Consider the following 24838-nt stretch of genomic DNA (forward strand, 5'->3'; position numbering starts at 1 on the left):
ATGGTTCCCCGTGCCTGCCAGGAGCTATTTCTGAGCAGACAGCCAGGAGTAACCCCTGAGCACTGCCGGGTGTGACCCAAAAACCAAAAAAAAAAAAAAATCTCATGAACAACAAGTAAAAACAACCAATAAGAGTGGTTATCCAGGGCTGGAGAGATAGCATGGAGGTAAGGCGTTTGCCTTTCATGCTGAAGGACGGTGGTTCGAATCTTGGCATCCTATATAGTCTCCTGTGCCTGCCAGGAGCGATTTCTGAGCATAGAGCCGGGAGTAACCCCTGAGTGCTGCCGCGTGTTACCCAAAATCAAAAAAAAAAAAAAAAAAAAAGTGGTCATCCCTTAACTCTTACTGTGTAAATAGATATTATCTCAGTAATCATCATCATCTTATGAGGTAAATTCATTATACTAATAATACCTGATCGAGGGTTATAGAAATGAAAATCTACTTAAATATTTAGTTCTTAGATTAAAATCTCAGGATTAGAACTCTAAACACTCTTCCTTTTCAGATTTTGGATCACATCAGCAATGCTCAGGGGTCACTCTGGCTCTGCAGTCAAGAATTATTCAGGGGACCATATGAGATGCTGGGGATCAAACCTGGATTAGCCATTTGTAAGGCATGTGCCCTTTCTGAGTATTATCGCTTTGGCTCCTGAAATGTGGCCATCTGAAAGACCAGCTAAGTGCTTATTCTCCACGCTAGTTTTCTCAAACAGGAGTCACAGACACCTAGGGTTCATGATCCTCCGAGAATCCACAAATTTGAAGCTATTTAACATGTTTTTGCTCTTTTCTTTACTACACTGACACTTGGACTACCAGTATCTGTAACCCTCTGACCCAACATCACCAAAGACCATAATCCTTAAATAGAACAGTAGTATTTATTTGAGGATGAAACGCATGCTGATTCTCTCTATTAACTATTCAGAGTGTTTTGCAAGATGAAGCAGGAAGTCTACAGAAAGCCCTTGCACAGCGTCACAAGAAACATCAGTTTTCTACTAGAAAGACTGACAGATAAACAGCGTGTTGGGGTTTGTTGGTGTTGTTGTTGGTGTATATAGCAATTGCTGCTCAAAAAATGCATGAAGTAAGCCTGTCCCTTCAAGCAAAAATTCAAGTTGTCAGGTGAAGATTAAATTTCAGGAAAACATCTGCCAGGCGAGCTTAGTAGCTTCTTTGTCCCTAATGACTTTCCAGATGGTATCAGCAGCGGTCTTAATGAATGTGATCATGTTGATAGTGTACAATGCATGTTTCATAGCTGACAGTGCTGCATGACTCAGTGAACCAAAGTGTTCCACATGACCAATGCATGATATTATGAAACCATTCCTGGGTCAAAGAGTCACTCACAGGCTGATGGGTAGAAATATAAGTGAATGGTCACTGATAAGGTTACAACCAGATTTAAGAAGCTCCTGCTTATGCCCAAAAGGCCTCTTGATAACTCTGCCAGGTTCTTACCTATCATCCAAACCAAATAACATACTGCGAAAGGCTATATGCAAAAGTCAATAGGAGAACCCAAGTTTCTTCTCTTAAGAGAAGATTGTAAAAAATTAATTATTCTTCGGGGGCCAGAGAAAAGCACAACGGTAGGTTATTTGCCTTGCACACAGCTGACCAGGGATGGACCCAGGTTCGATTCCCAGCATCCCATATGTTCCCCAGAGCCTGCCAGGAGTGATTTCTGAGAGAAGTCAGGAGTAACCCCTGAGCGCAGTCGGTGTGGCCCCCAAAACAAAATAAATAAATAAAATCATTCTTCCACTACTTGTTGTTATGGAAAACAATTATTTTTCAAGGAAATGTAATAAATACAAAATTGGCTATTTTTGATTCTTTTTGTTAATGAATAATAGTTTCCTTATTGTGCTTTTAAAATAAATTAATACAACAAAGCAAGGGAAGAAAAAGACAAATGAAAACCAATTTGAAAAATGAATTCTTAGCAATTACTAAGGCACTGAGATTTTTAGAGTGTGTGCTTATGATGGGGTTGGCAGTTTAAGAGTGTGAAAAGGTCCATGATGAAGCACCACCCCATCATTAGGCCCCATTACTGACAGCCAGTCTCTGAGGATGGGCCAAGTTTTTCACACTGCTGGAGAAGTTTCTTTAAAAATGAAAGAAATACATGAAGCACGTCAGAAATACAATAGGCTGTGGTGGAAACATAGAGTCCTTTGGCTGTGGGTGTGGTGTGATAATATGCATTTGGGAAGGAATGAAAAAGAGCCTTTGAAATATAGTCTTGTAACTTAGCATTACCTCAAAAAATTAATTACATATAAAATATGTTTAAAAATTTCTCAGTAAATATTGATAGCTATCACATAAAACAAAAATTCACCAAGATTCTTGATAATTTGTTTTTAGTCAGTAGTAGGATACACAGATTGGAAGTAGAGGGGAGAGATCTAAGTGAGAATTGATTGAATCAGGGTGCCCGTTGAATGGATGACTTGAGTTAGCAAGAAAGTCAAAGTACTAATGTATTGCTTCCTGAGGATCTAGGATGCTCAGATTCCTCAGCGATGCAAACCTTCTTAAAAGGACAGCTGTGTTGAGGCAGACAATGAGAACCTGTGAAACTATTGGCATCCTAGGATACGGATGATCCAGGTCAGCAGAAATGGCTGATGCCAATGATCATGATTGGTGAGGTGGCTGGAGAGGGAGTGCAATGGCACCAACAGGAGTTGCTAACTGAGCTACATTTTTCTAATTTATCTTATGACTGCATCTAGATGAAGTCAGAAATGCTCATTGTTCTTAACAGTTTCCTCTTCGGAAAAATAATCTTCATAAATTGTAAAGTTTATGTAATAGCAAATAACAACATAAAGGAACAAGTGAACAAAACTCCAACAATACATGCATCTGTATTTCTGAGTCTTTTTTATTTTCTCACACTTTCTGTTAGTACCAACTCAGACGGCTACAGAAATTGATAGTAAAAAGCTTTTCTGGAAGAACAAAAGCAGCAGTACTACAAACATCCTTTACTTCAGTTAGGAGGATAGTTTTGCAGTTACTTGCTTATCATGGAATTTGTTCGCTTTATCTTTAGCAGAAGGTTCAAAAGGTGCATATGGTAGGAGGTTCAGCCCTTATCATTCTCTTAATGGACCCCCAATAGCTTCTCATAATTTTCTCATAACCTGACTGATATTAACAGCAGTTCAGGAAAACAGTTTCCCTAAGAATGAAGAAGTGTCTTTTCCTCTTCTCATTCTTAAGTCTTAATGTATTTTCAGAAGCAGAAACATACATTGAGCCAAAAAAAAAAAAAAAAAAGATAAAAATCACCAGAGTTCCAATTTTGTCAAATGCATATTACTCAGCCCATTTATATGTAAATCACATAACTGCTGAAGCAGCTAGAATTGAAGCACTGCATCGTCGTGCACAATTTCTCTAACTGTTCAGGTGGCAGATGAACTCAGGACTCTGAGCTCTGTGACCCGAAGCAAATGGAAAAGAGACAGAGATCAGGGTCTTCCCTGCAAAGCGAGACTGTGCTTCAGCGGTGGGAAATTAATGAGGGCTGACTCTAAGGGAATTAGTCAGTGGGCAAGAAAACAGGGTGTGAGATCTCATTACCAAGGCACCCATCCTTCCCCGGTGCAAGGTCACAACACAGACAGTCCCCTCAACAGTCTCTAGGTAGGCTCCTGAAGGCAATACGAATTCAGAAAAAAATAAAAAGAAAGAAACAGAATAGAATGTCACACAAGCAAGTGAAATGCTACTAAAATAAAGATTATTAATAAAACTATTCTCCTTTTTGTCCCACCCCCTCACCTCTCTTCACTGTCAACAACCTTTACCTAAAAGTCGTATCTCTTCTCAAATTTATATTTGAAAATAGTCTTAGTCTTGGAAAATGAGCCACCCTGTTTTGAGAAATACAAGAAATACAACATTATAGTGGCCAATAGGATACAAAATCATACTGAAATAAAATTAGGAGCTTGTTCAATCAACATTTTAACTTTATGTACTTAGGTCTTTCATTTTTCTCATCCTCTGTGATAGAATTACAGAAAAGGAGTTTTCTTTGGGTAGAGATATATTCTCTGTCCCTTCATTTCTCTGGCATTTACTCTAAGATTCTCAAAAGTGCTACGGTCGTTCCCTAAAGAGTGTTTGAAATACATGAAGTCTTTTTTCAAAGAGACTTGTAAGCATTGTAAGCATTTTACTGATCTACATTCACAATGATCAGATTACTTGAGGCACAGAGGCTGTGGGCCAAGGATGAGACTACGCCCATGTGCTGGGCATTATCCCGGATGGGATGTCCCTATCCTGTGCAAATCATGAACGGCCTATAAAATGAATCACATTACACACAGAAATACTGCTTGCACAATAATATTGGCATTGAGGAATTTTAACAAGAAGTTCTATAAAAATACCCCGGTAATTATGGGAAGGAGTTATAATAGAGAAGGAAACATAAGTCCAACACAGAGATTGCCATGAGTTTGTGAATCATTAATTCACTCTGTGAAACAGCCCACTGCACAAATACCAAGGACTTCCTCCACCAGATTTAACAAACATTTTATAACTGTTTCCAAAAAATTCTTTTTCTAATCATGATAGTACATCAGTAATGGAATGAAAACCCATTTAAGCCACTCCGCAATTCTTTCTAAGAGATTTAATGTTCATGCTTTCAATAACATATAGAAAGAAGCCTTTCTTCATATATAAAAGTGACAATATGGTATCCCTTATTCAGGCCTACTTGTCCTAATCTGGGCCTTACATTAGTGTATGACGTAGAGCTGGGTTTGATCCTCCCCAAAAAGCAGCTTCCCAAGGGTATGAGAATCCTTTATTCAATGTTCTCAGCTTCGTAAATTTGTTCACAGACTATTTCTGTCATCAGTCACATCCCATACATGGAAATCTGTTGTTCTACTTTATGCATGCCTTTATTATAGTAAATGTATAAAATCTATTTATAATAATATCATAGCAACTTTATTTTTATGAATATGTCTCTGGATGTTTAATTATCTCCTTTTTTGAACAACAGCCTTCATTTTCTGTGTTTACCTCTTATAAAGCACATATACATGGATTTTGAAATTTGTAAAAATTTCCACTGTTAGGCAATCTCAGTTCAGCTTTTCCTCTTTATTTTACAGGACTGGTTGACTTTGTTCCTTATCCTCCACCCTTCTGTTAGCTCAGAAGTTACACATTCCTTTTCTAGTCTTGTAGTGACTACCATTAAAATTTTAATAACATTCCTGCACCTCTGCATTTCTAGTGAGCAAAAACAGTGGCTGCCCTATGTTGTAGATTAGCTTTTTCAAATATGACCACATGAAAACAGACTTGGAAAGCAGACATAGAATCTCCTTTGGTAGCAAATGAAAACCTTTTCTTTTTCTCGGGCTTTTTCTGACCCTGGCCCATATTTTGCCTTTGGTCCCTTTATCCTTCTGGTCATCCCACTAGTCGTATGCCCATCAACCCTGTGTACTTGATTTTCACCGTTAGTCCTTCAGAATAGCTGGGGGTGGGGGTGAGAAGGAGAGGGCAGAGACCTTGGTTGATAAATGCTAAAAGAAAAAAACTCCTAAAAGATAAACAAAAACAACACCATGTTCTCAGCAAATAAAATCCAGGCTTTCTCCTCTCTAGCATAATCCCCTGGTTATACACCCCTCTAAGTTGTCTCTGTGGAACTTGAGGGCAAAGGGAACCAACAAAAATGTTGTGTTAAAAACTACTGCTGTGCCAGTGAGAGATAAAATACTGGTTCTGCCTAGGAGCCCTGAGCTTACTGCCCTTACTCATGATAACAGACACAGCTCATTTTTGAGCTTTTATGTAAAGTAAATTAAATCCTAGGCCTGAAAGTTCCCTCACTTGACCTCTGTACATAATGTGTACATTTATTTCCCCCTCAAATACTGCAAACAAATTAGAATACTTTTTTTGGTGGGGGGATTTGGGTCACCCCCGGCAGTGCTCAGGAGTTACTCCTGGCTCTAGACTCAGAAATGGCTCCTGGCAGGCTCGAGGGACCACCGTCCTTCTGCATGCAAGGCAAACACCCTACCTTCATGCTATCTCTCCGGCCCCAAATTAGGATACTTTTAAAAACACTTTTCAGGGGCCAGAGAGATAGCATAGAGGTAAGGCATTTGCCTTGCATGCAGAAGGATGGTGGTTCAATTCCGGGCATCCCATATAGTCCCCTGAGCCTAGAGCTAGGAGTAACATGAGCACTGCCGGGGGTGACCCAAAAAACACAAACCAAACCAAACCAAAAAAACCCACCTCTTTTTAGATTTGGGTTATCACCCACCTTTTTTTTTTTTTTTTTTTACCTTCTATGTTACTGCTATTTAGAGTTTTATTTTATAGGTTTGTACTGACTTACCTAAGTTGATTTTAAATACAAATATGCCACTGTCAGAATGTAGATTTTTTTCTTTTTTTCTTTTTGGTTTTTGGGTCACACTGGGCAACGTTCAGGGGTTATTCCTGGCTCTACGCTCAGAAACCACTCCTGGCAGGCTCAGGGGATCATATGAAATGCCGGGATTCAAACCACAGTCCTTTCTCATGCAAGGCAAATGCCTTACCTCCATGCTATCTCTCCAGCCCCCAGTATGTAGATTTATAAACAGATAATTTTCTCAGGAGGGTGGAGCTGTGCCCAGCATACAGTAAACACATCATCTGTTCACATCTCTACATGTCAACAATGTGGTGTTTTTTTTTTTTTTTTTTTTTTGGCAAACCAATGCTTCGTTCCCACGCCAGTCTTCTTCAGAGTCTGTTCCTTTAATGAACTAAAGACAACTCATTTTGTTTATGTGTAATGCATTTCTTTTTCTATATGTATGAATATGTTCAAAGACTGAAGAGTATCTTTTACTCTCATAACTGCTTTCCTATGTGTCTTCTGTCCATCTGGAACATTGCCTGAACCAACTGAGCTTTTTATATGCATTAAGTCCAAGTTGCTGACTTCATAATCTTTGAAAATAATTATTTCTCCTTTTACTTGTATGTTACTTCATGTAACCTGAAACTTGTAAGATCATGACCAGCTCGGCAGTAATCTCCATGATTTCTTTATGGAACTCTAGCCATTACGATACATATGCCCACAGAATATGCTCATAGAATATTATATGCATTGAATCATTCACAATAGTGATTCCTCCAAAAGAGGCATGTGACCCAATAGATGTAAGGATGGTGACTTCAGGTCACGAGAGTGGTAGCAGGAGAGTCATGAAGAGTGACAACTTGAGAGCAGGTACACTTAAGTGCTCTGGTCTCTTTTCTACTGTAGAAAATGAGCCAGACAGAGGCAGAGAGATGCAAAGACCTAAGTCAAAGGTCTAGCTCTGTGATTAATTAGTCTTGCTATCTATCCCATTACGAAATTTCTTACCCATTAACTCTGCCAGTTATCTGCTTCCTCTGACTTATAGGTTTGTGAGTAAAAAAATCAAACACAGTTTATTAGCATATTTTAAACCTCAAAGAGTTTTGTAAGAATTTCTAGTACAAATGTTATTGCTACTTTAAGTGAGTTGAGTGTTAGTATACACATTTTTTACTCCTAATTCTGTGTGACCACCTGATGGTGGTTTGGCTGTAAACCTGGAAGAAAAAGGCATGACCAGGAAACAGAGTAGGGTGAGTAGCAGCTTGAGCTGAAGAAGTGTTTTTGGAGGTTTGCACTGAGGTAAGACTGTGCATTGCAGTGACCTTTCAAAGCTCCATGCCACATCCCACAAATGAGTGGAGGTTAACTCACATGCAGGCCATCCTGGGCAGGGAGGGAGGGAGGGGATTCTGATGATTAGCTTGAAAAGGCCTGCTGAGCAGCTAACGAAGCAAGACACCAACTGACCATTTCCAAGGTGAGATGGTTGAAGGAGAGAAGGAGGGGGATAGGGAGAAGAAGGGAGATGGGGAGTAGGAGTGGGGAGAGGAGTAGGAGAAGGAGGAGAGGGGAGGGAGAGAAGGAGGAAGGAGGAGGAAGAAGGGGGGAGAGGGGGAGGAGAAGGGGGAAGAAGAGGGGCTGCTGCAGCAGCAGCTACTTAAGAATTCACTGGCATAGGGGCCTAGAGATAACACAGCGCTAGGAAGTTTGCCTTGCAAGCAGCAGATCCAGGGCAGATGATGGTTTGATTCCCGGCATCCCATATGGTCCCCGAGCCAGTCAGGAGCTATTTCTGAGCTCAGAGCCAGGAGTAACCCCTGAGTGCTGCCGGGTGTAGACCTTCTCCCCCTCCACCCCAAAAAAGAATTCACTGGCGGATTATCTAACCCTGAAACCTTCATTTTGCAAGGCCCAACGCCATCACTGATAAAATGCCTAAAACCAGGAAAATCTCCCAACTCTGACGCACCGACCCAATCTCTTTTATTTGATTTATTCAATTTTTAAAATTTATGTCTACTGTATCTACCTACTTTTCTGTTCTCCTCTTTTATTCTCTGCTCTCCCTTCCTCTCTTTCTTAAGCTATACCAAAGATAATTATTTATCTTAATTCAACCAGTCCTTAAGAGCTCAGACCCATCCTATCAGGATCAGACCTCTAACAACATCTTCCCATTATGTATCAAAACAGCCTTCCTGCCCCAACAAATCATCTCTCAGTTCCCAAGCGAAGGGACACCCACTCAGCCCCACATCTCGTCCCCCAGCAAGAAACTACAACCAATACTCCTGCTGACTCATGCTCTGTGGCCCTCCTTACCCCTCCAAATGTGGACTGTTGTTTGATACCAGATTCAGCTCCAGAAGGACCCCCAAGTGTAAGAATTCTCTCCGAGCCCTTTCTGCTGCAAATCATTGCTGAAACTCAACAAGACCAGGGTATGTGATGAAAATGTGCCCTGGATTCCATCCCCGACAAGAATATCTCAAAAGACAATGGGGAAGTCTATATTTCCTTTATAAGTTTAAGACTGCTATAGCACTACCTCTTAACCTGTTTATCCTCAAATGTAAGGTAGTTTCCTGCATCACTTTGTTCCCTTAATTACCTTTTTTAAACTCATTTTTATTTATTTTTTCCTTTATATATATTGTCTTTTTTTTTTTTTTTGGGCCACACCCGTTTGATGCTCAGGGGTTACTCCTGGCTAAGCACTCAGAAATTGCCCCTGGCTTGGGGGGACCATATGGGATGCCGGGGGATCGAACCGTGGTCCTTCCTTGGCTAGCGCTTGCAAGGCAGACACCTTACCTCTAGCGCCACCTCACCAACCCCATATATATTGTCTTGTTTTAGCTTTCTTCTCCCCCTTAACTTCATCTGTTTTGGTTCTGCTTGGTACAAAAACCTACAAGAAAAAGTCTTGCCCGGGATTAAAAGCTCAAGTCAAAACCAGGGCACAGAGATGATGAAGCCTGACACTCTAACCCCCAAATCCACCAGCAATATAACATAGCACCATTTCTTTTTGCACAGGCACAAAAAAAAAGGGAGAAATTTTACGTACAGAAACAAGCTCTTATCTACTAGGGATAAGAACTCATGCACTTTACAATACAAGGGCACCTTCCACCTTGAACATATGTCATTGGTCCCAACTTAGACTACATGTAATTATACAGTGACTGTCCAACCCTGAACCCTAGATATCAGACATAGAACTGACAGTTCGCCGAAACAGCTCCAGGAACCAAACTCCCTCTGTGACATTCTTTTTTTTTTTTTTTTTTATTTTTGGGCCACACCCGGTAATGCTCAGGGGTTACTCCTGGCTATGTGCTCAGAAGTTGCTCCTGGCTTGGGGGACCATATGGGACACCAGGGGATCGAACCGTGGTCCGTCCAAGGCTAGCGCAGGCAAGGCAGGCACCTTACCTTTAGCGCCACCGCCCGGCCCCCTCTGTGACATTCTTAACACTGCTCTGACACCAACAAGCGCCAGTTTTGATAAGACATCCTGACAATGAGGACATGGCAACAACTTGGTCTAAGAGCAGGTTGTCTTATCTCACCACCTGACAATAAGATGAAATCAGAAGACACATCATCCTTTGATCTTTGCAAAGCCAAGATCACTAACTTCAGAAGACTGACTGTGACAACCATGACTGGGCAGAACTTATCCTGGGAACAATAAAATAATAATAATAATAATAATAATAATAATAATAAATAACCCTAGTCTAGGCTTTGGCCTATGATCTGTACAACAACCAAGATTTCTAAATTCCAGAGGCCTGACTGAGACCACTGCAACTGAGCAGAACTTCTGGAAAGAATTCACTGGCGGGGCAGGAGAGATAGCATGGAGGTAAGGCATTTGCCTTGCACGCAGAAGGACGGTGGTTCAAATCCCAGCATCCCATATGGTCCTCCGAGCCTGCCAGGAGCGATTTCTGAGCATAGAGCCAGAAGTAACCCCTGAGCGCTGCCAGGTGTGACCCAAAAACCAAAAACCAAAAACCAAAAAAAAAAAAAGAAAGAAAAGAAAGAAAAGAAAGAAAGAAAGAGAGAGAGAGAAAGAAAGAGAGAGAAAGAAAGAAAAAGAAAGAAAGAAAGAAAGGAAGGAAAAGAATTCACTGGCTTTCCTATTTTGTTTTTCAAGATTATGTCTGAATGTCTAAGGTCATTCTGCTCCACTTACTTACTTGGATGGTCCCATCACAAGGATCATATTTGGCAACAGCCTTATTTAGATATGAACCTCTCAGACAAGACTTTTTTTTTACTTTCTTTGTGCTCCCAATTTCTGCTTCTCTTTCAGTCTTGTGCTCTATTAATGCACCAAGTACTTACATCTGGAATGAATCCAATCTCATTGAGATGATTGCTCAGCTCAGGATCATGGAAGGTAATCATTTGAGAGAATACAGTCAGGTACTCTGAAATAACAACAAAGCTTAAGATATCATCATCATCTTTACACAGTATTGAAAAGACATTAAATTTGCTTAAATTAATTGTTTACCTCTTGCATGAGATTTCAATTTTTCCAGAAAGACACTTTTTTGTTACTGCTTAATCATTTGTTGCTAATATTGAACCAAGCATATGTAAAAAGCATTTTGTCACTCTTCATTTTCAGTGCTATCACTTATTTTTGGAATAACAAATTACACATTTGATGTAGGATGTCTTCCTAGTAAATGCAGTGAGTACATTTTTTCTATCCATATTAAATGTCTTTTATTTGCTGCACATTGAGAAAGTACAAATGCTACTCAAGAAACAACATTTTATAATAGTCACCCACAGAATAATTATGGTTCAAATTAGTTGATCTATATCGAGATCAGCATTGGTTCCAGTTCCAATAGATTTCCACTGACAATTCCGCATTTGGCATATTTAGGCTAGTCAGCAAATATGACACATAGCAGGTAACATAAAGTAGCTGTTGCTGATTTGATGCTAGCTAGTTCATTGGGTTCAATTAGGATACGAGGGCTATGTCTTTAGTGTTTGTCATTCTTTCAGCAAATTATTATTTGTGCCAATTGATCACTATGTACTAAAACAAACAAGACACTGGCAACAATTCACTCAGGGTATTTGCTCATAATATTTTCACTAATTAAAAACACAAAATTAGCACATATTTCAAAGAGCTAAATTTGTTTATTCCTTTTACTGAGAATGAAATTACAATAGCACAATAAAAGTTTTCATTGACTTTGTGAGGAAAGAAGAAAAGGTAGAAGGGGTTTCTTAGATCATGGGAATAGCACCAGAATTTTGATAGTTGGGTGTGGTGAGGCTTATACACACTGTCAATGATAAACCAGTAACATTTTTTAACAAATAAAGCAGGATTTAATAAAAATAAAAAGATTAATTAATAACTTCACTTGAAGAACAAGGTGGTGCTGTGTTCCAAACCATGATGAAACTAGATTCTGGACTAATGCAGTTGCTAGACAAATAATGGGTGCTTGCATGACATATTTCCTTGATCTGATGTCTATTCTTCTGCAATAGAACTCCTTGCCAATTGTCTCATTTGTTTCACTGAGAAAAAGGGAGCTACAAATTATAGCACTTGTAAGAATTCCAGATTCCAGTAAACTCAGGAGAGAGCCTGAGGTCCCTGGGAACTTGAGGGTTTAACTAGACTTTAAAGTTTCTCCCACTTTGGAATTCATGATGGCATATTTATTGTCCTAACTTACCCAGAAAACAGAGATTTGCAATGGCAACAGGCACCAGAAATCAACTACTTGTTACTGAAAACACACAGTCATTTATTCGGAACAAACATGCTTCATCTTAAACCAGAAAATTGCATCCGAAGCAATCCTCCACAGTTCCCTGCCATTTATTAAATATAAAATAATCATTCTTATTTGAGTCTGATAAAATATAATTACTATGTGGGATTACATGGCTAATTAAGTATCTACTGAAGAATCTAATCATTCATGAAAACATCTTCCTGGTGATGACTACTGGATTTCTATGACAGATAATATGTATCATAACTGTGTGTATATATAAAACATATATAAACAAATACATGCATGTACTTATTGTAAATATTATTATTAGTTCATATATGGTTATAAGATTTGAGGCTAGCCTAGAGCTTAGTTGTTCAAGATAAGCTTTGAATGAAATATGATTTGATTTGTTAGATCTGGAAACATTTCCTTAAAAAGAGTTATGAAAGAGTAGATCAAATCAGCACTACACCATCTTTTGAACCACTTCCAAAGTGCACTTAAGAGTTCCTTGAGCAGCTTACACTCAGGAGGTCGTGTGGTGCTGGGGATCAAAGCCAGGACTTCCACATGCACAGACTGCACTCTGCCCACTGAGTTAGCTCTCGAACTTGCTTAGGGTCAATTTAGAAATATATAAATGCATGACTTTTTTTTTTTTTGGTGGTTTTTGGGTCACACCCGGCAGTGCTCAGGGGTTTTTCCTGGCTCCGTGCTCAGATATTGCTCCTGGCCAGCACGGGGGACCATATGGGATGCCGGGATTCGAACCGATGGCCTTCTGCATGAAAGGTAAACACCTTACCTCCATGCTATCTCTCCGGCCCCTGCATGACTTTTTGATTGTAAACCAATCTCAAAAATTTAAGGATAGCAGTAGGAGAAAAAAAAAAAAGGCTACCATGAATATACTAAAGTGGACTTCAAATGTTCATGACCACTCTAGTCATGATTCATATTAGTGACTTTATGTACAACTAGAGTTACAAAATAACTACAAAGTAGTATTTTGTAACCAACACATGTCATGTAAGGGTAAACTATATTTTTCACACACACATACACACAGTATCAAGGTTCTAAGGAAACTGCCCTCAAACTTCCAGTGGGATTCAATAGCACATAACTGTATGAAATAGTGACTTAAGTTTTTTATGCTTTAATGATATTTTGAATCTTTGCAATGAGATATAAAATTAACATAAATAGCTTCTTTCCCTCTAATAATCTCTCAACATTAAAATTCTTATTTCTCCTCATTCAAAGAGCTTCTTTATTAAATGACATTCTCCCTGATGTAAGGATTTCATAGGATACTACGATAAATTTGTGTGTGTTTGTTTATAAAAAATGTCATTTGAGGGCTGGAGCGATATACAACAAGGCCGACCTGAGTTTGATCTCTGGTATCCCATATGGTCCCTTGAGCCTGTCAGAAATAATTTGTGAGCTCAGAGCCAGGATTAACCCCTGATCGCTGCCAGGTGTGGACCCAAAACAAAAACAAGCCATCTCCCTGACAGATTCTTGTAGAAATTTCATCTGATACTACCATGAATATTTGTGTATTTATTTATCAAGAATTATGCTTGTTTTAAAAATTCTTTTCATAAAGCAATTTCAGAATCAATTTCAGAATCTTGCCTGGGTCTCCTTCATTCTCCTTTCTCACTCCTTTCACTCTTTTAGCTGAATGGAGGAGAGAAAAATTTAGAGCAAAGGCTTCTCACAAATCAGATGGCGTTCTCAGTTCTCTAAGTTTTGTTATTTCTCGTGAGGCTTCTGGTTTATCCTGAAGATGGTAATGATAGATCAATATACAAAGTCATAAATCTCTTGTCAATAGAAATATGTTCAAAATAAACTATTTGGTGATATTTAACTCACAGTACTCAAAACAAGTCAAAGTTATTTGACTGCAAATGCACTCAAATTTGCTTTTCCCTTTTACCAAGCTTGCTAGCTGAAAGACTGGATTGTTTACAGCCACTAGACAGAGCATCAACCTTTATGTCCAAATGGGAGAGGAAGGGGTTATTGTTCAAGAGAAAAGAAAACAGTCATTTTGAGGGTTACCTTTCTGACTCATTTATTTTTCTGTTCATGTATTCAGCTTGGGTTACAAAAGAGAAAAGTTGATAGTAAGAGAGGAAGTTGGCTCCAGGGGTAGAGCCTATGCTCCAGGGGTAGAGCCATAGGCCCTGCATCAGGCCCTGAGCTTGATCCCTACTTGGCTCACGACCAACCATTCCCCGCATGACCCTGGTGGCCTTGTAGGTCCTGTATCTATGACCTGCATATCCTGAAAGGACTTCTGTCCCATTACTGCAGGGACAGTCTCTGCAAAATAAATCTATGTCTAACATGATGAATGATTTTCACAATACCTCTAGTGAAGGTAGAATAAAATCTGTCTCAGAAAAATAAATTCCTTTTAGATACAAGAAACAACACATACTTTAGAACAGTAAAGCCATTTGCTCAATGCACGTCTCCCTCTCTCCTGGCATCTTGGCCACATTTTCTCTCACAAAGACACAGGCTGAGATGGAGACATACGATGAACTTCTCTGCACATAACTCAAATCCCAACACACACACACACACACACACACACACACACACGCTGAGATGGAGACATACGATGAACTTCTCTGCACATAACTCAAATCCCAACACACACACACACACACACACACACACACACACACACACACACACATACATACACACAGTGAAGCTGTGTATTTTTAATTTAATTATTTTTTTTTGCCATGCCAGGTGGTATGGTTATCTCTGGCTCTGCACCCCCATGCTGTATGCTAATCTCACCTGGATGGTGAGACTCACCCACAGCTGAGGGTGTCTGTGGTTGGTAACTAAAGGGTTTTCTAGAGGGAGAAGAGAGGGATGAGTCAAAGGATAGATGCAGAGCAGCAGGAAAGAGGCTGCTTAGCTTAGAGGCCATATGAAAAAAGCACATGGTGATTATGGCCTTGTAATAAATCTCCTGAAGTTTCACCTGACTGCTGTGGATCATTTCTTTGCCATTACCCTGATACCTGCAGACCTGCTGGCTAAAGGAGTTACAGGTGCCGAGCCAAGCGAAGGAAGGCCTCACCACCATCCACACCAATAAGCCTTTATAATTAATAATTAGTACAACATATTGGCACCTGAACAGGGACATGAAGAACTTGAACCCTGGACCAAGAAAACCTAGGTGACAGTCCTGGAGTGGAGTGGAGTCCTGGCCCTGTGGATAACCTTGGCTTTCTTCATCTGAATGGAGAGCCCAAAAGGTTGGACCACATGGCGCCTAATCTAAACATGGTGAAGATGCCTTCAGGCAACAGAGTAATATTTGATAATCTGGAAGGCCAATGTTGGGCTTATTATTATAATTAGCAAATGGTCTTAGAGTTCCCAGGTGTAGTTCCTGATCAATTCAATGAGAATTTTACTGGGAAATAATTTGATAGTATCAGAAGTGATAATAAATATTCACTTAAGACAGAAGTAATTACATTTATAATCTTAAAATAAAAGCACATACCAAGTTAATAAGACCATGGTTAATAAAAAAGCACCTTAAATCTTTGTGGACTTACTTGGAAGAAAAAGTAAATCTGATATCTAAAGAACCTTTTGGTGAGGAATTATCATCATTATTTTATGGGAGGTAAATCATAAATTTAATTAAATATTGGCTACTTTTGACATACATGCTTTCACTGAGAGAAGAAAAGCTAAGAAAAGATATTTGCTTACCTTGTATTACATGAGAGTTGTCTTTCAAGAAGAAGTTATACAGGTACTTGGGGATAAAAGCAGACATGCAGGCATAAGCCAAGGCTAAGGAAGAATGAGAGAAAAGTATAAACCCAATGAGTTAGGGGCTGGAGAGATAGTACAGTGGTAGGGCATTTGTCTTGCAAGCAGCCGACCCAGGACTGGCCCTAGTTTGAATCCTGGCATCCCATATAGTCCCCATGCCTGCCAGGGGAGACTTCTGAGCACAGAGCCAGGAGGAACCCCTGAGCACCGCCGGTGTGGCCCAAGTCACTCCCCACAAAATCCAATGAATTATCATGCACATGATCATTAGTCACTCTGTTCACATTTTATGAATATATTGTTAAAGAAGAAACATGGTAATAATTGACTGAGACACACAATAGAGGGGGCTGGAATTCTTGGCCTGTTAAAATAGAAAATATTTCGGACCATAAAAGAAAAGAACCCAAGTCACTACTACTGTGTTAATCTACTGTGTTAACTGTTGTCCCAGGATGATAAAAATGCTTTTTTCCTTTATACATGTTCTAAAGTTTGTTTTTGTTTTTGTTTTTGGGTCACACCCGGCAGTGCTCAGGGGTTACTCCTGGCTCTATGCTCAGAAATCCCTCCTGGCAGGCACGGGGGACCATAAGGGACGCCAGGATTTGAACCACGGACATTCTGCAAGAAAGGCAAACGCCTTACCTCCATGCTATCTCTCCGGCCCCATGTTCTAAAGTTTTAAACAGGTTCATTACTAACAAGCTATGTAGACTTGAAGATCCTTAATATTCATTGTTGCCAACAACAACAACAACAACAACAACAACAACAAATGAGATTTCTTAGGATTAATTACTTGGGATTAAGAAATTTGGTATGTTATATAAACAGACTCATCACTACTGAGAAAATGAAAATGGTCATCAAAAATCTGCTCAAAAACAAAAGCCCAGGCTCAAATGGATTCACTAATGAATTCTTTAAATTTCAAGACAAACTACTATGAATCCTTTTCAGGCTCTTTCATGATATTGAAGAAACAGGAACATTCCCAAATAGTTTTTATGAAGCTGACATCACCCTGATAACAAAACCCGACAGAGATGCTGCAATAAAAGAAAACTACAGACCAACATCCCTGATGAATACAGATACAACGATTCTCAACAAATCCTGGCAAATAGGATCCAATGCCACATCAAGAAGGTCATACACTATGACCAAGTAGTGTTCGTTCCAGGAATGCAAGGATAGTTTAATATACATAAATCAATCAACATAATACACCATGTCAACAAAAAGAAAAATAAAAAGCATTTGATCATATCAATAGATGCAGAGAAAGCATTCGATAAAGTCCAACACCCATTCTTGATAAAAACTCCCATCAAGATGGGAATGGGAGGAACTTTTCTCAATATAGTCAAGGCCATATACACAATGCAATGGCGAATATAATTCTCAATGGAGAGAAACGAGAAGATTTCCTCTAAAATCTGGCAAAAGACAACACTCCTTACTCAACATAGTGCTGGAAGTTCTTGCCATAGAGATTAGGCAAGAAAATGATATCAAGGGCATCCAGATAGTAAAGGAAGAAGTCAAGCTCTAACTGTTTGCAGATGACATGATACTATATTTAGAAAACTCTAAAGACTCTACCAAGAAGCTTCTAGAAACAATAAATTCATATAGCAAAGTGTCAGGCTACAAAATTAACATGCAAAAAATCAATGGCCTTCTCGTACACCAATAAGGATAGAGAAGAAATGGACATTAAAAAACAATCCTATTCATGGGGCAGGAGCAGTGACGCAGCGTTAGGGCATTTTCCTTGCATGTGGCTTACTTACAACAGACTATGGTTCAATCCCTCAGTGTCCCATATTCCCCAAGCCAGGAGCTATTTCTGAGCACATAGCCAGGAGTAACTCCTGAGTGTCACCAGGTGTGGCCCATAAGCCAACAAACCAATCAAACAAACAAACAAAAAACCAGTTTCATTCATATTAGGGCCACACAACCACAAATACCTTGGAGTCAACTTAACTAAAGAGGTGAGGACCTATACAAAGAAAACTACAAAATCCTACTTCAAGAAATTAAAGAGGACATAAGGAAATGGAGACATACCTTGTTCATGAATTGGGAGGGTTAACATAATTAAAATGGCGATACTCCCCAAATCATTGTACAGATTTAATGCAGTCCCTCTAAGGATACCCATGACATTCTTCAAAGAAGTGTATCAAACACTCCTGAATTTCATTTGGAACAATAAACACCCATAAATAGCTAGAGCAACCCTTGGGAAAAGAAATATGGGAGGTATCACTTTCCCCAACTTTAAATTGTATTACAAAGCAATAGTCCTTAAAATAGCATGGTATTGGAATAAAGACAGACCCTCAGATCAGAGGAATAGACTTGAGCATTCAGAGAATGTTCCCCAGATATACAATCAACTAATCTTTGATAAAGGGGCAAGAAATGCAAAATGGAGCAAGGAAAGCCTCTTCAACAAGTGGTATTGGTACAACTGGTCAGCCACTTGCAAAAAAGCAAACTCACACCAAACTAACACCATGCACAAAGGTCAAATTCAAATGAATTAAAGACCTTGATAACAGACCCGAAACTATATGGTATATAGAACAACATGTTAAGTTTTATGGCTTTAGATTGCCTTATGTGCTGTTAAGAAATATTATAATGTGTTACAATCTGGGGATTTGAGGGACAAAGTATTTGTACATGGATTCTATTTTGTTTGTCTTAATGTTCTTTGGCTGAAAATTCAAAGTTAAGATATCAGCAAGGGGACTTCTTCTGAGAATTATGTTATGGGTGATTGTCCTTCCACTGTAACTTTACCTTATCCTCTTTCTTTGCATCTTTGTTCTCATAATTAAAAATAAAAAATTAAAAAAAAAAAAGAACAACATGTAGGTAAAACGCTCCATCACAATGAGACCAAAGGCATCTTCAAGGAGGAAACAACACTGTCCAAACAAGTGGAAGTAGAGATAAACAGATGGAACTATATTAACCTGAGAAGCTTCTGCACCTCAAAGGAAATAGTGAGTAGGATACAAAGGCCACCCGCAGAATGAGAGAAACTATTCACCTAATACCCATCAGATAAGGGTCTATCTATTGAAGATACACAAGGTACAGACAGAACTTAACAAGAAAAAAAATCTAACCCCATCAAAAATTGGGGAGAAAAAATGAACAGACAATTCATTTGAACAAATGAACAAGAAGAAATAAAAATGGCCAAAAGACAGATGAAAAAATTTTGCATATCACTAATCAATAAAGATATGCAAATCAAAACAAGAATGAGGTACCACCTCATACCACAGAGATTGGCACACATCACAAAGAATGAGAACAAGCAGTGCTAATATCCAAGATATACAAGGTACTGACAGAATTTAACAAGATAAAAATAATCTAACCCATCAAAACAAAGAAGAAATACAAATGGCCAAAAGGCACATGAAAAAATGTTCCACATCACTAATCTTCAGGGAGATGCAAATCAAAAGAACTATGAGGTACCATCTCACTCCACAGAGATTGGCGCACATCACAAAGAAGGAGAACAAGCAGTGTTGGCAGGGATATGAAGAGAAAGGAACTCTTAATCACTGCTGGTGGGAATGCCATCTAATCCAGCCTTTATGGAAAACAGTATCGGCATTCCTCAAATAACTGGAAATTGAACTCCCATATGATCCAGCTATACACCACTAAGAATATGCCCTAGGAACACAAAAATACAATACAAAAATGCCTCCCTCACATCTATATTCATTGTAGCACTATTTATAATAGCCAGAATATGGAAACAACTAAGATGCTCTTCAACAGATGAATGGCTAAAGAAATTGTGGTACATATACACAATGAGATATTATGCAGCTGTAAGGGAGAGATGAAGTCATGAAATTTTCCTATGCATGGATGTACATGGAATCTATTATGCTGAGTGAAAAAAGTTAAAGGGAGAAAGACACAGAATAGTCTCACTCATCTATGTTTTTTTTTTTTTTTTTTTTTTTTGGTTTTGGGTCAGACCCGGCAGTGCTCTGTGCTAAGAAGTCGCTCCTGGCAGGCATGGGGACCATATGGGATACTGGGATTCGAACTACCGTCCATCCTGGAACGGCTGCATGCAAGGCAAATGTCCCTCCTCTGTGCTATCTCTCCAGCCCCTCATCTATAGGTTTTAAAAAAAAAAATAAAAGACGTTATTGTAATAATGCCCAGAGACAATAGAAATGAGGGCTGGAAGAAACGGCTCACAATATGAAGCTCACCACAAAGAGTGGTGAGTGCAGTTAGAGAAATAACTACACTGACAACTATTCTGACACTGTCAATGAATGAGAGAAGTAGAATTTCTTTCTCAAATACAGGAGGTGGGAAGGGAGAAAGGAGACATTAGTGATGGGAATGCTGCACTGGTGACAGGGACTGTTCTTTTTATGAAACCCAACTACAATAACATTTGTAATCATGGTGCTTAAATATTAAATACTATTTAATGTTATTATAAAAGACATTTAGTATGTTCTTTCATAATCTTTTCAAATAGAGAATCCTTCCTCTCCTTGGGTTGACCAAGTTGTCAACCTTGAGTTGACATTAGTGAAAGACACTATTAAGGAAAAGATCATTTTAAAAACTCATGTGGGGAAGATAGATCCAGTAGCAGAGAACACGCTGACCAGGTGTGAGATCCATGGTCAATTCCTGGTACCATGTGGCCCTTTCGCTATAGATAGGCCTGGTTGTTCTGGACACTATCCAGTACAACCACAGTGACAAACAATGTTGTGATAGGCCCAGGGATCGTTCTGTGCCCCGCCAAGCACTGCTGGGTGTAACCCCACTAAGAAAGGAAAATGAAGGCTATTTAAACGGTAAAGTTTGAGTTCTCTGGGGCTATATTCACTCTACTGAATTCTGGACTCTAAGCCAATTCTGACATGAATTAGAACCTAAAAACATTGCTGTGAACTTTGAAATTCCCTAGATATGGAGGCCTTGAGATATTGGGCTATATAAGGTCACACTCTACAAGTGATATAATTAGGGCAGTGGGTCAATTACATTAAACAAATATGTATTGAGTAACATTCAATAAATGAGAGATTCTTAGAAGGGAATGGAAAACAAAACTGCCTCTAAAAATGCTACCAGGCATTAAAAAAAGAAAGATTCCTCTGTTGCTATATAAAGGAGTAGAATTCAAAAACCTAACAAGCTCAAGTCCAAGAAAGCACAGGGTCAGGCACTTGTCTTGATTGCCATCAACCCTGGTTTAATCCCAGCACCACCAAGAATAATCTCTGTGCTCAGAGCCGGGACTATGTCCTGAGTACAGTTGGGTGTGGTCCCCCACTCCCAGATAAGTCAATACATTTTAAACAGAAAAAGAAATTCTAGAAGATAAATTTCTAGAAATTCTGAATGGGCTCAGGAGGGAGATTTCAAGATAGACTTTCAAGATACAAACTGGGGCTGATTTATTTATGAATATTTTCAGTAGTATACATGGTTTAAACAAAGGTCTAAAGAAGTCATCTTTTCTTCATAGAATCATTAAAATGTAGCTGATGGGGAGGTGGTAGAGAAACTGGAACAATGGTGGCAGGAAGTGGGCACTGGTGAAGGGGTCAATGTTAGAATATTGTGTGCCTGAAACTCAATCATGAACAACTTTGTAACTCTGTAATTCATGGTAATTCAATTAAAAATAAATGAAATAAAATGTGAGTGATGTAATGAAAATCAAGACGTTCACAAAACCAAAGTAAATGACTGCATTTAGAATAGTTTAAATAATGAGAATGTATGAGGGAAATGGAGAGCCTGTTTAGAGTATAGGTGGGGGTCGGGTGGGAGAAGGGAGATTTGGGACATTGGTGATGGGAATGTTGCACTGGTGATGGGTGGTGTTCTTTACATGACTGAAACCCAAACACAATCATGTATGTAATCAAGGTGTTTAAATAAAATAAAAATTAAAAAAAAAGAATAGTTTAAATACTCCCTAAATTTCTACTTACTCCTAAGTAACAATGACATTCACTACAAAATGAAGTAAGCCTTCACTTTCCCTAGACTTATTCTAATATAACATGTAATAGAAAACTCGAACATCATGCAACAAAACCAAAAACTTTTCATTTTAAATAAAAGATCTTAGAAAATCACAATGATTGTTTACATGACAAGCAGGCTTACCTTCATTATTGAAATTTAAGTAGAGAAATGGAGCACAAAGAGAGTCCAGACCTGATGAAAAGAGATCGAGAGCGGAGTTCTGTGAGTTCTCTGCATCACTCTTTATGTAAGCATTTCTGCCCACCCGTCCAGAACTGTGGAAGTATCTCATTGGTCATCATGAGTACTAACACCTAGTGACTGGCAGGTGAATAACTATTATTGTTATCAATGATATTATGAGTAAAGGCAGAAGAGTATGAAAATGACAGAAGGTCCGGGATACTGTCTCATATTTGACCCTGTGTGGTCTTAGCATCATTTGACATTTTCAGGCCTGTTTCCTCATCTAGATATGCCAGGTTTGATGAAAAAATTTGGCTCAATTTCTTGCACTGTACGGACCTCTGAGTTCTGCTAGGAGGGACCCCTAAGCATTGAGCCAAGAACAGCTCTTGATATAATCCCCCAAATGATGTAAAATACAAGTAAAATAAAAATTCTATTTCTTGGCAATAACACTTTCATACTTTGATATGTTAAAAGAATTTTAGCATACATTTATGTCAAATTGTGAGGCAGATATAGAAGTCTAAATTGAATACAACTAGTAAAACAATAACTTCATTTTAAATTTGGCCTGAAATAAGATATAAAAATTACTTCAAAAATAGTACTAGGCTTTCATTAATTTATCTATGGACCCCCAAATAATGAGAACAGCTAAAAATAAAGCATATAGGGCATTAACATTTATTTTACATAGCTATAAAAAAACAAGATGAGCAAGTTAGATATGTAGTTCTTGTCCAGTTCTTATCACCAGAAGAAGCTTAAGCTGTAGGTCATTGAATGTTAAGACTATCACCTACCCGGAGTACTGCTAGGCTGGCCCAAGTGGAGAGTCAGAACAGCACCCCAGTTCCATGGGCTGAATATCTCTGAGTATCCACCCCACACCAGACCCTCAGCACCACTAGGGGGCCCCCTGCTCCACAAAGAATATCCACTAGCCCAAATGACACAAAGTACACTTGCTATTTGTATGCTCATTGGGGGAAACAATAAAAGAATTCAACAGCACAAGCAACACGATGGCAAGGAGTCTCATTAAGTATCATTCATTTAAAATGATATATCTGGGCACTTAGACAAAGTTTGAAAATTCTCATTTAAACCTTTCAAAAGAAAATAAAAACAGATCATAGCTGTAGTACTTTTTTTCCCCCAAAGCCAACAATATGCTGATATTATAATATTTTTTAAAAGTTAGTCATGCTAAAACTCTCCTAATATTTCAAAGAAAGTCCTAATGATTGGGGTGGGGGATACACATTACCTTGCCAATACACCAGATCAGGGTGGGACACGACCCAGGCCTTTAGCACACGCCTAAATTTGGCATGACCTTCTGGAGATGATAACAGTTCATCATATTGATGGCATCGAGGAATATCCACTTCAATCTGTAAGACAGCAGCAAGCCAATGAGCGGGACCTGTGCAGAAGGAAGATCAGTCCACCCAAAACTGGAGGAGGGGAAGAGACAGTATGTCTGTTAGTTCACTGGTCCTAGTGTTTGAAAGTGACTGAACTTTATAGAAATCCTCTGTAAGCACCAAAAGTTAGAATATTGAACGAGGAAAATAGACCATCTCTTTTGACAATAGTAAGACAATGTTTTTAAAACATGTTCTTTACAGCCTGGTCTAAATAAAGGGGAAAACTGTACAGATAAAAAACAAATATATGGGGGGGTTAGAGAAATAGAACAGTAGGTTTGATCCCTGTCATCCCATACGGTTCCCTGAGCACCTCAAGAAGTGAGTGCAGAGCATCATCGGGTATGGTCCTAAATCAAAACAAAGTTATTATAGCAAATTTTTTAGTCTCCCTTCTTAAAAGGAAGTCTTGTCTTCCAGTCTTGTCTTTCCCCTGGCATATGAAGACTGCTGGACTTTCCCAATCAAAGAAGAATTCCTCCTGACTTCCTAAGATGTGGAGTTGGCAGTTACCTCAGTCTAGGATTATGCCAATCTATCTAAAGAAGAGATAGCACAATGGATAGGGCACTTGCCTTGCATGCAGTCAGCCTGGGCTCAATCCTTGACAACTCATATGGTCCTCAAGCATTGCCAGGAGTGATTCTTGAACAGTGCGGGGTTCGACCCCCAAATAAAACAAAGAAAGCAAAGGAAAACTAAATCATACCTGTCTATCTGTAGGTATTGGAGTATCTTTATCAATGGAATCATACTTGGCATGAATATCCCCCTGTAAAAGAAGAGAGGGAATATATAAATTTATCATATACTTAATAAATTATTAACTTGGGCAAAATCTACTCCTTAGAAACATCCATGATGTAAAATGCATAATATTTACAGAGTGGCACATTGAAACCCAAAGTAGACCTTCTAGAAAGTTGCCCATATTTCTGGCAACCTGTGATAAAAGTGTGTGATGAGCTGCAGTTCTAAGCAGACAGCTGAAGGACACCTCAGAGACAAAGGCTCTGGAAGAGACACTGAGCTGACAGCAGCTTAGCCAGGCTCCCAGCCTCCATTATCCATGTAGCCTTGTCCTTT

General features: G+C 39.0%; 1 protein-coding gene across 1 annotated transcript in view; it reads right to left on the reverse strand.

Annotated features, from left to right (window-relative positions):
* The window catches only part of TBCK (TBC1 domain containing kinase), a 201886-nt gene that overhangs the window by 116085 nt on the left and 60963 nt on the right, over window positions 1-24838 (reverse strand). Inside the window, exons 15-19 of the mRNA XM_049786875.1 lie at window positions 24462-24524; window positions 23590-23716; window positions 22272-22322; window positions 15999-16082; window positions 10807-10892 (exon numbers count right to left, since the gene is read on the reverse strand). Coding sequence (XP_049642832.1) covers window positions 10807-10892; window positions 15999-16082; window positions 22272-22322; window positions 23590-23716; window positions 24462-24524 — 411 coding nt within the window. The remainder of the gene's footprint in view (window positions 1-10806; window positions 10893-15998; window positions 16083-22271; window positions 22323-23589; window positions 23717-24461; window positions 24525-24838) is intronic.

This window comes from Suncus etruscus, chromosome 14, assembly GCF_024139225.1.
Source record: "Suncus etruscus isolate mSunEtr1 chromosome 14, mSunEtr1.pri.cur, whole genome shotgun sequence".
In the NCBI taxonomy this organism is placed as follows: Eukaryota; Metazoa; Chordata; class Mammalia; order Eulipotyphla; family Soricidae; genus Suncus; species Suncus etruscus.